Genomic DNA, 14,364 nt, shown 5'->3' on the forward strand with positions numbered 1-14,364 from the left:
CTGCGGTGAAGTTGATGGTGTGTTCATAATCATCACCCTGTTAGGAGCCTTTTTAACACTAATAACTCACGAGTCAGTGACTTCTATTGTGCTGACTAATGAAAGACAATAGACCTTCCTCACAGCACACACGGCTTGCCAAACAAAGTTGTAAAGAATAACGTTATCAGTGGCTGCTTTGAATTTGGGTGTGCCATTGTCAGGGTTCTGGTTTCACACCAGATAATTTACTGGAAATTATGACTCCATTCTATCAAAGCTTAGCCCCAAGTCATGTCAGTGGCCCCTAATGCTCAGTACCAGAACCCTGGAATGGAGTAGTAACTGTTATTAGTAACACCTTTTATCTGCTATGACATGTCAAAATGTATGTTTTGAAAAAGGCCTGCTGTGCATGCTAACTCGTTGGCTAGTCACTACTTACACCTCGGTCAGCCATGTGAAAGGCCTGTTGCTGCTGATCTCGTGTCCCCTGACACCTCTACTGTGTGGTTTTATCAATGAAAAACACTTGAGAATAGTCTATCCCACATATACGATAAGGATTTATAGGTCTTGGCACTGTTTTTTTTATTTCAAGCTAACTTAAAATTAAAATGAACTGTGAAGATAAAAACTGGTGCCTTATAGGCAAACATAAGTACATTGGAATAGTATAACTCAAAGTAAGTATAGTTTGACATTAATATGTCTGTGTATGTGTGTGCGACCACCTTGTTTTTCCACATACACACACCCAAGGAGAATGTTCTCAATGCTCTTATTACCTTAATCTCAAACATAGTGATCATATACAATAGTTGCCTTGGCTTTTGTTTTCTACAAGAAATAGCTCAGTGGTAGTAGGAACATTAAAATTACTACCTTATCACTTTGCAAGACTGAACACAACTTAACAACCCCCAGAAAATACAGTTGGATTTAGAGTACGCCTTTTATTTTGGAGGGAAAACAAAACCTCGAACCGGAAGCTGTAATATTTTGGCGTCCTGAAACAAATCGGCTGAGAAATGCGTTCACTTTTACCTGCAGTGGCTGAACAGCTTTTCCGAGATATTCAGAAAACATACCAGGAAACTTCTCAAAGTAAGGCGAGAGTGAGAAAGGGAGATAAATGCGACAGCTGAGCCCTGGACAGTTTTCATTTGTCAGTAGCATTACTAGCTAACAGATGGCGATAGCAGAATGTGACAAACTCGCTTGTCTTCAAGAGCAATCTTTCTGTGGACTTGTCCTTTGCCAGGAATGAATAGTTAACTTATCCTTTCTATTAATTAAACGCATCTGTCGTTACTACGCTCCAAAGTAACGTTATTGTAGCATCCGGTATACTTTGTTTAGCTTATTCATGCGTTTTACGTCTGTGTAGTTTAATAATTTGACTGTAGGGGGAGCTGTTGCAACACACTTATACTGCACTTGTAGACCATAGAGTTTTCTCTGGACAGCACACTTCTGTTACTAATGTTAAGGTAGAAAAGATAAAAAGACAGACCTTTTTTCCACAGCCATTTTGCAGAAAAGTGTGAATAATATTAATAATGCCTCATCCATCTATGTGTCCACTTCCAGGGTCCTGGTGCAGGTCTTTTTTCACAGCACACAAAACATTTTGACTTGTCATAGTTGGAAAAGCTCAGGTGGCATTTATAACCTTAGCAGTCTGCTCAAGTGTCCCAGTGAGCCATGACCCCAAAAAACACAGGCAGCTAAATGGATTCTGCCTGCACAGATTGTATTATTTACACCTGTACTGTGAAAAAAAGCCTGTTGTTCCTGCTGGCTCACATCAATGGTTTACTGGTTTACTGGGATGTGCAGATGGAACTGAGCCATCATTTATGATTTTACTTGCCATGGAAAAAATGTCTGTTGTTCTATTATGAACATGTCCAACATGATGAGACTGATATTACAGTTATTGACAGTTACAGTTGTCCTCGATCAGTTTTCAGGACAAGGAATGTTATGCCACCACATATCTACACCAGTGTTTCATGTATATTGTCCATCAAGGATGGCCTCCCTCCAACCTCTAAACCCCAATTTTGCTTGACATGCCTCAGTGGGCTTTTATTACCATTAATCAGAAGTTGTGTTTACCTGTAGTTGGTAATTTTTTAAAAGTCCAGAATGAAGAATACATTATATATTTAGTTTTTGGCAGGGAGGAGCTTTAATTTGTATACTGAATTCATTCTGAGGGACTAAACAATACTGCAGGTTTGAATAGTTGACACGGAGCCAATCATAGGCAGTGCCCTGCCCAAGGTCATCTCAACAGTTTTCTTTTTTTGTCCGTAGTATCTGAAACAGTTATTGTACTTTTACCCACAACTGCGTGGCCATCAGCTTTCTCTCACCATCAGATAAATGTGAAGTAGAATGAATAAGGGTCCACCCAGTGATTATTTTCATTGTTGATTCATCTGACAATTATTGTCTCGATCTATAAAACAACAGAAAACTTCCAAAAACTCTGGAGGTCCTTCCAATAAAGTACAGTGGAGTGCCAGTTAAATGTGTCCCAGCATGAAAACACCGGGCTCTCATGCCTGGGCAGAGCTCTCTAGTGTCTCATAAACATTTTAAAGAAGCAAAGTCGAGCCAACAAGTGAACATAAAAAAAACTAAGGGTTTTGTTTGTGTATGTAAATATAGTATCTTTACCTCAGCATCAACACAAAAGCAGGATGTTAAAACAGACTGAAAAAACTGTAACTTACCTTTTTATTATTTACTTTCACAGATTGTCTGAAGCAGCTAGTGTGTCTCACCCTAATGTTTTCTGCAGTTGATTTTTTGTTAAAAACAATAATACATTAACGCACATTTTAATAATTTTTTTCCTTTTTTGCAGTTCCTGATGACCTGCTTATTGCGTAAGTATTCATCTGCTTGTTCCCTTACCCCTTAACTTCCATCACAGATTTTTATTAGTAACTCTTCCATAAATGACAGTGTTTTGTTGTCACTCATAAAAGTTCTTGACTTTAAGACTTTCCATAAATCTAGTGATCCTCGCCTGTCTGAGTTATGAAGTGGGTAAAAAAAAAAAAAAAAAAGTCTGCACATGGCTGAATCTGAGTGGGTGTGAAGTGCAGGCATTTTTACAGTCTGGATTTGTCAAGTGACGTATCACTGAGACACAGCACCGTGATGCTGCCCTGTGTCTTTGCTGAAACATTTCCTGGCATAATGGTCTGAGTAACTGAGAGTGAAGTGGTGCTGCATGTTTGGGTCAACATGGCCACATCCTGTCTGCCGGTCAGGACAACTCTGCTTTAGGGGAGTCTTCATCACACTTTGTGGTTACTCACAAGCAGACATCAGTCTATTTTTATGTTCATCTTCCAATTTTTCTTGTCTTTGGCTCACAGGAAATATTCTGCTGTCATTGTTGATTGGAAACCAAATGTAATTAAATTGCTGACAAAACATGTTGTAGTGTTATGTCTTTTCCTCTCCTCTTACATTTTCTTCCTCATGTCTTTCAGCTTGAAGTTTGTCTTCGGGCCTTGTGCATTACAGGCTTTGGACCTGGTCGATCAACGTTCAGTCACCTGTCTGTCATCTCCCAGTGGACGTAAGGCCTTCCAGGTCAGTCACCTGTCTGTCAACACATTCACCTGTTTTTACAAACAGCAGTCCGACTTGCACAGTTTACATCCTACAAATTACTGGTTTACGTTCTGGCATAAAATTACTACCACAACATCCACCTTCTTCCACAGAAAAACAATTTCCAACTTGTAGGAAGCTATATAATAAATGCGTGTAGGACTATTCTAATTTCTGGACTGGACGTCAGGATTTTCTGCCCCGATAGCTTGTCAGTTGGATGTTAACACCGTTCCCTGGCTCTTCGTAATCTAGATTTATTAATGTTGTATTTTTCAAAACAGGGAGGAAAGAATTGATACCTGTTCAGCTGGAGCACATAATCAGTTTAATAACAGTTTGTAAAAATGCATCTAGATCAAAAAGAAGGAGAAAATTCATACTTAAGATGTGTTCAGTGGAGACCTCCCTCACACCTTGTTTCAGTCCAGAATTTATCTTTAAAGAGACTGTTATTCAAACTCTAGTAGAAAATCTGATTTTGGTTGGATTTTGATCATCCAAAGTTTCACAATCACTTTACAAACACAGAATATTATAAAAATTTGTCTGTAGTTACCAAATGACTTCATACCCAAGAAGCGTTTATTACTCCATAGTCTGAAGACTGACCTGAGTCATTCTGTCCTCAAAGTTAAAGGTTAACCTCAATAGGATGCAGAATTACTTGTGGTGGGAGAACAAGGTAGTCCACTGAGGTTGTGGTCATTGTGACCCAAATTTCCTGTAAACTCCGTCAAGGCCCTGCAAAAGCAGTTTTATGAAAGGAAATGAAAAATACAATGCAGCTAAATAAAGACATGGATTCTGTTGGGACACTTACACCTCATTTGTTGGTGTCTTAATTGTTTGACTTCACTTAAGACTGTTTGACGTTTGTGGTCCAGCAGAATGTACTGGAAATGAATAATATAATCGTCTATTTTTATTCTCTTCTGGAAAATGCTTTTTCCAGAGAAAAAGAGTGAGGTGTTTTCTACTTTTGTCTGCCTGTGAGCTGCAGTGGTTAATCGATTAATCTGGATTGGTTTTAAGGTAAAAACTCCAAATATTTGCCAGTTCCAACTTCACTTTTTTCACATTTCATAGATTAAACAAAGAGTTCATTCATTGATAAAATATCTGGCTGATTAATAGACAGTGCAGAGTCATTAGTCGTTTTCATGGCATTATTTTGTAAGCTGAGTAGTAATGTGCTGGTTGGTTCAGTATGTGTCCTGTACAGTATAGTGTTCATTGGAAGTGACACAGATCTGCTGTTATTGCTTATTTTCCAAAATGTCAAACTGTTAGTCTAAGCACATTGTGTTTGTCTATATTTGTGGCTTAGATTAAGATTTTTATGACATTTTATGACCAATTAATGCAGAAAAACCATGTGATTTCAAAGGCTTCACACACTTTTTCCTGCCACTGTAGTGGGACATGTTACCTTTCCGTTTGCCTTTGAAAATGACAAGTTTTCAAACTTGTAATGTTTCAGACCGACATAACCAATAGCTGTGACTAAGTAGTGTTTTTAGTGTTGATTTTGTTTGTTGTACCTGTGCAGCTTCTCAGATTTGTCCAAGTAAACTATTCCTGATTCTTTCCATCAGCCTGCAGGTTCAGGCTTCTCTTCTGAGGATAGTAACATTACATCATGCAGTAAATGACATGCCTTCACAGGGAGGTTTTACAACATAAACAGCACATTAATAATCTCATAATGTTCTTCCTTAAATACTTTTCTCTTTGTCAGAAATCTGTCAGATTGTGGTATTTTGCTGCAGCTGTGAGCGTTGTTCCTGTGATCTTGGCAGGCTCTGTTTTATGTTTTGACAGTCAGGGATACATTAAGTGAGACTTTAGTTTACACAGCGTCTGTTTAAGGGCTGTCCCACAGCCGTGGCACAAATATTTAGCTACGCCGTTCTTTCACTCTCTCAATTTAAATTTCACAGTGAGTGCTTTAATGGGCAGCTGTTAAAAACAAACCAAGCTCCTTCAACCTAAATACCTGAAACCTGAACGTTGCTGAGATGGAATTCATTTATAATTTAGGTTCTGGCTAAATATTATCACGGCAGGTCTCTGACTTTTAAGAAATAACAGTTGGAGGGAAGGACGTGAGGACGCCTCTCTGGGGATCAAAGGTCGAGTCACAACAGCCATGACATTTGAGGATGGAGGGCTGTATGCTCGCACTCAGTGTTAGACCCTACGCGGGTTAGTCTGTGACAGCACTGTGAGTTCTAAGTACGTCATTGACCCTCTGGAAGAGAGTAAAGAGCTTGAGGAGCAAAAAAATAAAGCCCCTCTGCTGTTTGTCATCTGCTTGTCAAGAGTCTTCACAAACTTCCTGTAAGGCAGGAAGAAGATGAGTGAGCAGATTTCTTTCATCAGATCATATAATTTAAGCTTAAAAAAATAGTTTTCTTAAATGTTCTCTGGAAAATCATGAGACCTATGTTTTGACGTAAACTGTCTTAAACCATATAGAGAGCTGAGTTTACTGGAAGTACAGTGACCTGCGTTCTAACTGGACACTGTGTCTTGCCATTTCCTGTACATAAGTTTTTTTCCATGGGACACCACTGAGTTTCTCATGTAGTTGTGGTTATTTGTTCTCCTCTTTGCTCAAAAGGAATGAATCACCCATGAGATCCTGACATTTCACTGCTCTTCACCTTATCTCATTCCTAATTTTCAGTGACCTTTTCATAGGGAATGGTGGACCGAAGCCTTTTGGGAAACAGAAGTACTTAGTGTGTTCTCAGCAGTAATGAAACTCTGACTGTATGAACGTGAGCACGCGGTGGATGGCAGCGTTCAGTCTTTTACTCAACAAAATAGTAAGGGTTGCAGATAAGGACAGGAGTGCTGAAACAATTAGCTGATTGAGTATTTTACTGATATTATTCGGCTGTTCTGATATCTGATAAATCATTTAATTTAGGCAAAGATGCGATGGTTTCATGCTTTGTTGTTTTTTTCTGTTTTGTATCTTTGTAAATCAAATGCCTCTGGGGTTTGGCGTGTTGGTTGAATGAAACAAAAATGCTATGCTTGAGCTTTTTGTTTCATGTTCATCGGACAGTACAGTTGAAGGATACATTGGAAAAAAAAAAAAATTAGCTAGCAAGTATGATTTTTTTTTTTCTGTCTCTCTGATCAGACTGTATGCTGTCTGTGGCAAGGTGGAGAAAGGAGCCGCTGAGGTGATGTGCTAATGTGAGGGCCTGGTTATGAGGAGCGGCAGCTTAAGAGGCCCTCACATTTATTTTATCTTTTCTCCAGCAAAACCAAAAACCGAAAAACCAAACAAACTGTGTAATGGAAGAAGACTTTCTAGCACTTGAACTTAATCGGGTCACATTCACACAGAGACAGGTGGTTCTTGAAAGAAATAAACAGTCAAAGACTCAAAGTCAAGTTAAATGCATCCAATCAGTGGTGACTGCTGCTTCAAATCGGCAGTATTTTGGAGCACAGATACCAGGGCTGCTTATCTCAGCGACTTCCCAGAGCTTTGAATTTCCCCAAAGCCCCGTCTGTGGTGCAAAACCAGTGGACAGAGGGCTGTCCAGACTCCTGGCCCTGTGGCTCATGGGGGCTTCCTGAGAAGTATTCCCGTGAGAGCCAGCAGTTCAGGCAGAGACGGAGCCAGAGCTGTGCTGAGGCTTTAACTCACCGTTCCATGTGCGGCGGCTGAATGGCACATCTTGATGTGTAGTGTTTGTTGCGGAAATCTGGAGCCCTGCCAGGCGGTGCAGGCCTACAGTTTGTGGTGTCTGTTGATGATATTAGTTGCCAACTTTGCAGTGTGAACTGTAGCAGAGCCACATAATGTATGATGCCAGCAGACAACAAAAAGGACCCAAGTGTGAGCTGGTTTTCAATAAACTTGGTTTTTTAGAAACTGTAGCAGGTTTTGTCTCAGTCCTCACGGTTTTACTTACTTCTGTCCCCATCCTGCTGTGTATGGTGCCTTATTCATCTTTACTGAGGTGTTTTAAGTCCATATAATTGTCTCTTGTGCCTTATTTATAATGAAGTGTCACATTGAACAAATGAGGTGTTTTTGCTTTAGTAGGTCACAGGGAAAGGTAATTTGTCGAAGCCCTGGAGAGTAATGGAGCCTGCTCTGCCGTCTTGGGAAGCATTAGTTATTGTGAAGTGTCAAGCTAATCCACCGACTTAATGTCCTCTTGTGTCTTATGTGCAAGAGGATGAGACTTAAATCACTGTCTGTAGCTGGGAATGAGCGTCAGCATCGTGGGCAGGGAGGTGCTGTCAGCCACGGCCATTAGACACCACGTACGGGTTGTTTAAAAATGCATCGTCTCTACCTCGTCACCTCCAAATAACTAATGTGAAATGATGAGGTTGGTGCAACCTCACCTTCACCTCAACCACTGTTCTGTCACGCTTTTATGAAACATTTAAAGGGAGAGTCCAAAAAAAAAAATGAGTTCAAGTCAGTGTCTAAAGGAGACGCATGTGAATCTGCGAGCTGGGAATCGCAGCATCATAACTTGAAATCATGAAAAACTTTAATGATATTAGCTGGTACAGTCAGACTCTGTGGGATTTGACATATTCCAGCCAAATGGGTGTAAATGAATGGAGGTCTTTGAACTGTGAATGAGAGGATATGCTTATAGCTCTGTAAAATACTGTGACTGCTGTCATAATATGTGAACAGTTTGACTTCACACATGAAGCAGCTGCAGGGCTGCTTTTCTCTCATATCATCACTAATCTTGTTTCTCTGCTGTGTAACTTCAGGACAAACTCACAGCTCATGTTCACAAAACAGAAAATTATAGAAATTAGAGTTGTTTTTTTTAATTGGTTGTGTCAAAATAGCATGAGTATATGCATCTTGATTCAAAGTTATATATAAAAACACTTAAAAAGAAAGTGGGTGAATACTTCATGAAGTCGATGTCAATCATTTTCGTTTTTTAAAGGCTGTGGTGAGAGATAAAAATGTTCTTGGAAACATGTTCATGTCTTCACCGCCCTGTACCTTTGAGCTCAGCCTGTCAAGTCTGGACTTGTTGTTGGACACTTGTGATGCAGTAAAGAGCTCGTTTGCCTTCATGCCTTTCCACGTGTTTATTCAACTGTCACGGCTGCACCAAAACGCAACTGGCAGCCAGTGCACACAGCTTTGTGATTGTGTTTGATTGGTGAACTTCCTGTCTTTTAAAGATACAACTACGACTATGATCTCTGACACACAAGATGTTGTGATTTAAATATTTGAATGTACTTTGCATGAATCTGTTGCAGGTTATGGGAGGCTCCGGGCGATTGTACACTTGCTTTGTGTCCTGCCACTACTGCCCGTGCCCGGCCTTCGCCTACACCGTGCTCCGCAGAAATGAAGGCCTGCTGGTGAGTTTGATACCAGCCAAACACTGAGTAGGGATCATACACACACACACACACACACACACATATATATATGGTATTCAGTGTATATATAACAGCATATTTACACACAGAGAAGTGAAATCACAGCCTTTGTGTCTTGTCAGTCAGGCGTGTATCCTGGAGAAAATCCTTGCCCAGTCTAAAGTGAGACAAAGCACACGCTGAAATGTGTGTAACAGATGTATTGTGGTCTGGTCATGTTTTTGTCTGGTCACTGAGGGGCGTCTCCTCACTGACTCGCTGTTTTTGCCCTAAATATCTGTAAGCAAACGACCTCGGCTCCTGCTCCGAGTATCAGAGGGACTTGTTTCCCCTGGAGAATGCTGCTAAAATCAGTGTGAGAAACAGAGAGTTTCAACAGACCAGGGAGACTCCCCATGAGCAGATCAGCTCCACTCATATCATTCCCCATGAAACCCACAGAAAAATACAACTATTCACTGTCGTCAAACTGGCCAGAAACTTAAAATAGCTGGCCAGATGAAGCTGGAGTCGATTTTGTGTTGGGAGATAAGGCTGATGGTGGATCAGATTTTAATATAGCCGTCAAGTCTCAAAGTCAAAACTATATGACACTCCCGAGACACTGTGTTTGACCATGCAGTCTGCAGTCCTCCCCCGCTGGAGACGCCCTGTTCATTCAGGGGCTCTGCAGATTCCAGCAGGACTGGATAAGGTCAGACCAGGTCCACACTGCTGACAAGTAGGTCAGAGGCCAGATAAAGATGCTCTCCCACCAGCAGCAGACAGCCATGAGCTCATAAACACAGGTGACAGGAGACGCTAGTAAACAAATGTGTGTACCTTTGTCCTTTTCAGGACACTTGAGTTTGGCTGTGTCTGTAAAACACTGATCCACAGGTGTTAGTGTGGAGGAAATCTCATTTATAATGCATGGACCAGGCTGAGGCTGAAAACAAGGCAGTGATTAACATGTGAATATTGATAATAATGAGAGGAGCTTTAGCATGTGTTCAGTGACACATGCACACAAATACACAACCGCAGGGCTACTTGTTATTCAACACACACAAACTACTGGGCTTACTGCTTATTCACCACACAAACACTCCATTTGGAAAATAACACACAAACACACAACCCTCGCAATCACACAACCTTTTCCTTTATACATATGTTTATAATAGAAAATAACAAATGATAGAAATGTTGGCAAATTTGCTCTGGTATTTGGTTTGTGACTAATATTCTCAGACTGAAGATTACTCAGTGGAAAGTTTCCAACAAGTCAGGGCCAAACAGCCCCTTTCTAGCCTGGTGTTTACATGAGATCTTTGAATTTAAATGACTGGGGTGTCATTAGGGCTTCATATCCGTGCCATTAATCACATCGGTGCCTGTGGTCATTTAATGAATCAGTATCTGTGCTCTCTTCTCGCAGTGCAAACACATCCTGGCTGCCTACCTTTGTCAGGCCATGGGGGTGACTCAGCAGGAGAGTGTGTCTGATCAGCAGATGTCCATGCGGCTGAGCGGGACAGCAGAACCCTGACACCCAGGTATGTTCTATACCAGCTTACAGCAGCTGGACCAGCACACGTGACAGCATGGGCCCTCCTGACTGAGAGCCCGTGTTTCATACGGACATTTTGAGCCACTGCAGAGAGGACTGAAGCACAGGCACACTACCATGTTTCCTGCTCTTTCATATGTCTCTTTGAAAGACACCAGATGTTGCTTTATTTATTTTTTCTTTTGGAACAGTTGTTCATCTGTTTCCAAGGAAACAGTGAGTGCGCGCCGCTTTATTTTTAGGTAATTTTTATCTGACATCACATTAGTTAGGGAAGTATTGTGCGTCTGTGTACTGAAGTACATGTTTCTCTCCTCTATCTTTTATAAAGATGAATTGTGAAATTTTAGGAATAAAGACTGACGTGTAACAATATAAACATTACCTTTATTAACAAAATAATTCACCATACATACAGATTGCGTGTTAAATAGCAGTATCTGTTCGCAGTTGTAGTTTCGTTGAATGAAATGAAGAACAACTTCTGGAGAGGCTGCACATCAGCTCGAGCACAGTGGATATTTTTCCTGATTAGTAACAACACTATAGCACACTGATAGATGGGTACTTCGGAATGAAAGGCAGGAATGTTGAACTAGATCGACTTGTTATTGTCCGTCTCACCTTTAAAATAGCGAAAGAAGGCAATAGTTTGACATCAATCAATAGCTTGTAGAAAGCCGCACACCTACAGTACGTTTGTTTTTTTTTTGTTTGTTTTTTTTTTTTTACACGTCAGTCAACAACAAATAACAAATAATACAACATTACAGTGCAGTTACAGTATAGATGTCTCCATTGGAATGTACTAAGACGTTGGCACACTCCTGTGTTTTAGCCCTTGAAGTTAGATCAGAGGTGGAACACCGGACACAACAGCAACTGAGGGGAGATAATGAAGCAGTACAGGCTCAACACCTGTGAAACACCAACACAACATGGTTCAACGTCACCAGTGAAGCACACCGAACGCGACATAATCCAAAATGTTAGTGCAATGTGTTCTCATTTGTGTAGTGATGGCTGTCAGGTGACCACAAAAAAAAAAAAATAAATAAAATACGGCCCAAATATTTTTCACGTAAATTACAACTCTCCAAACAAAACTTTGCTTTGCTCTGATTCAGTTTACCAGATCTTTTTTTTTTTTTGATTCAGTCAGTTTCAAAAGCTCAGCAGGAACATTGAAAACAATGCTGACCACCACACCCCTGGAGAAAGGACACAAAGCATCAGGTGTTTTAAGATGTAACTCTGTGGAAAACAGTGCTGCAGCTGTGTCCCCTCAAACCATGACGCTGCACTATGAAGCACCACTGAGTGCCTCTCAGAGAACGTGTCATTATTTTTACCTGTTTCTATGCTTAAAAATAATCTGTCTGTCTTTTTCTAGGCTGAGCTGGACCTAAGTGATCTGCCTGCCAGCACGGAGGAGAAGAGGGAGTTAAATTACGGTATGATTAATACAAGTCCTCAGTGCAGTATATTTTCGAAAGCTTCAGCCTTAAAAAAATATATTGTTTTCATAAATGAAACAGCTTGTCTCAGTTGAGTCAGTGACTTAAGCAGCTTAGGGAGGACAGAGTGCACGAACAGGGCAGATGAGAGCCTCAGGAACCCAGCTGAGACGATCTGAGGGGAGGGGGTGTCGTCAGCTGGACTCCTGAGGCGAGTGACATTCATATACAGCTAAATGAATCGCAGCCTTGGTGCTTCGTCTTATGTAAGCCTCTAAACCTGTGTGTACCAGAGGTCTGGATGATGAGGAAGAAGGTAAATTGCAGAATTCAGATTTTAAACTGGCTCGTCTACCTACATCAGCTGGCTTGAAACAAAAGCAGCTGAAAACGCCATATTTCTACACAGGGTACGAGCAGTTTCCCACTTCCTGAGCTTTTTGTCTTGAGAAACATGGAAATGATATGGAGCACCACTGCACGTTTGTTTTTGCTAAACTCTTATTTCTGGATCTGTGTGACCAAATCAAATCATGCTGTTTGTCTAGAAGCCACAAAAAAAACAAAAACAAAGCACGCCTTCCTCTGGACCACAGCCACAAGGGTCACAAGATAATTTGGTGACCCCTGTGGCTGTGAAAGATGATTCATGGGATCAGAAAAGCATTTAGTTTTTTCTTGTTTATACTAGCCCCCCCCCCCCCCCCCGCCTTTTCTACTAGTTAAATTACTGGTGATTTCTCAGTGTTTTTGATCCCTCTGTGTTTTTTTTTTCTGGAGGAATAACTTGTGCAGCAGCAGGGACACCTGCAAACACTGACAGTTGATGCATCAGCTTAAAAGCATTTCTGCTATACAAAGCTATTTTGTATATGTCTTATTGATCTCTTATTGTGGATACTGATATGAAAAATAACCACAGTTTTATGCTTCTAAAACCTGCTCTAATAATCAAAAGATAAAGAACATCTGTACATTGAGCCTGTGATGGTCATGAGTATGAATGTGGGTTGTAGACTATTACTATTGTACCTTTTTAGGTCCACAAGTACAGATCTAGCCACATAAAATTTTTGATCTTTACATTCTCAAAGATAAGATCTTGTAATAAATACATTATTAAACACTGGCACTGAATGTTGACAATATAAAATAAGAGGGCAAAAAAGGAGTGTTTGGAGTTACAGGGTGGATTCAGAATGATAAATAGCATTTTAAGATCGGATCCTGTTCACAGTCCAACAAATCCAGTTAGCTTCATCACCTTTTTTTTTTTTTTTTAAATCAAAAATCCTTCACAATACAAAAGTTACTGTAAGACTCGCCACTTGACATTTCACTGCTTGACCCCTGATACTTGGCACAATTCATAAATAATTGTCCACATTCAAGGCGCGTTTGACATCGGTTCATCTTCACATATCATACCCTTGTTCTGTAAACATTAGAAACCTCAGTGAAAATAAAATTCAAGACTGTAACAACAGCTGACACAGATAATTCTCTTCCTCAGCATGACACTCTATAGCAGAGGGTCGATGGTCATGTGGATCTGGTCTCTGTTGCGTCTGCTGCCGTTGGAGCTGAGGTACAGCTCCTCCCTGCGGCACAGGAAGTGTTGAGCCAGGATCTTGCGGAAGGTGTTCCTGAAGTCCTGGATGCGGTAAGCGTAGATGATGGGGTTGACTGCAGAGTTGGCGTGAGACAGAATGATGGCCACGTACATGACGACGTCTGGCTTCTTCAGCTCATCGTAAAACAGCGTGAGGCAGTTGAGGATGTGGACGGGCAGCCAGCAGATGGCGAACAGTCCCACGATAATGGAGAGGGACTTGGCGGCCCGGATCTCCTTCTGCAGCAGCCCGTGGTGATGGCTGTCCCCGTTGCCCACGCACTTGAGCTCGATCTGTCTCAGCTGCTTCCTGGCCACGGTAAAGATCTTCAGGTAGATGCCCAGCATGATGAGCAGTGGCAGCAGCACACAGACAAAGAAATTAAAGTAGACCATGTACTGCATGTCCACCACACTCTCAAAGAGGCATGTGAGCTTGCAACTCACGAGGCCAGTGTTTGTAGTGTTGTTCGTCTCAGAGCTGCTGTTTATACAACATAAGTGCTTCCGGTTCCAGCCAAAGAAAGGGATAAGGCCAATAACAAAGGACAGGATCCACAGAATGGCGATGATCTCTCTGGCAGTCTTCCCTGTCATCAACTCCTTGTACCTGGAGAAAACACAGCAGTTACCAACTGAAGGTGGAGTGCCGATCAATAACAAGGCAAAACAGTGTGAACATGAATAAAGCTTGATCATCAGCAGCTTTTTTGGGA

The 14,364-nt window shown here is 41.1% G+C and overlaps 2 protein-coding genes across 3 annotated transcripts in view; one reads left to right on the top strand and one right to left on the bottom strand.

Annotated features, from left to right (window-relative positions):
- Positions 1 to 966: 966 nt before the first annotated feature.
- On the top strand, positions 967 to 13,687 carry zswim7 (zinc finger, SWIM-type containing 7). 2 transcript variants are annotated; one of them, XR_005895083.1, is made up of 7 exons: positions 967 to 1,086; positions 2,861 to 2,882; positions 3,498 to 3,600; positions 8,902 to 9,006; positions 10,448 to 10,565; positions 11,973 to 12,033; positions 13,550 to 13,687. XR_005895083.1 is itself a non-coding variant. In XM_041052503.1 (6 exons), exons 1-5 carry the CDS (start codon positions 1,011 to 1,013, stop codon positions 10,556 to 10,558), a joined length of 417 nt encoding a protein of 138 aa, XP_040908437.1. In that variant the 5' UTR covers positions 998 to 1,010; the 3' UTR covers positions 10,559 to 10,565; positions 11,973 to 12,100. The 2 variants fall into 2 exon arrangements, 1 of the variants encoding a protein (XP_040908437.1); XM_041052503.1 differs by lacking the exon at positions 13,550 to 13,687 and having other exon boundaries at positions 998 to 1,086; positions 11,973 to 12,100.
- adora2b (adenosine A2b receptor) overlaps positions 11,242 to 14,364 on the bottom strand; it is a 48,916-nt gene continuing 45,793 nt past the window's right edge. Inside the window, exon 3 of the mRNA XM_041052502.1 lies at positions 11,242 to 14,258. Within this exon, the coding sequence (XP_040908436.1) occupies positions 13,559 to 14,258 (700 nt within the window). The 3' untranslated portion in view covers positions 11,242 to 13,558. The remainder of the gene's footprint in view (positions 14,259 to 14,364) is intronic.

Source organism: Toxotes jaculatrix, chromosome 12, assembly GCF_017976425.1.
Source record: "Toxotes jaculatrix isolate fToxJac2 chromosome 12, fToxJac2.pri, whole genome shotgun sequence".
NCBI classification, from domain to species: domain Eukaryota; kingdom Metazoa; phylum Chordata; class Actinopteri; family Toxotidae; genus Toxotes; species Toxotes jaculatrix.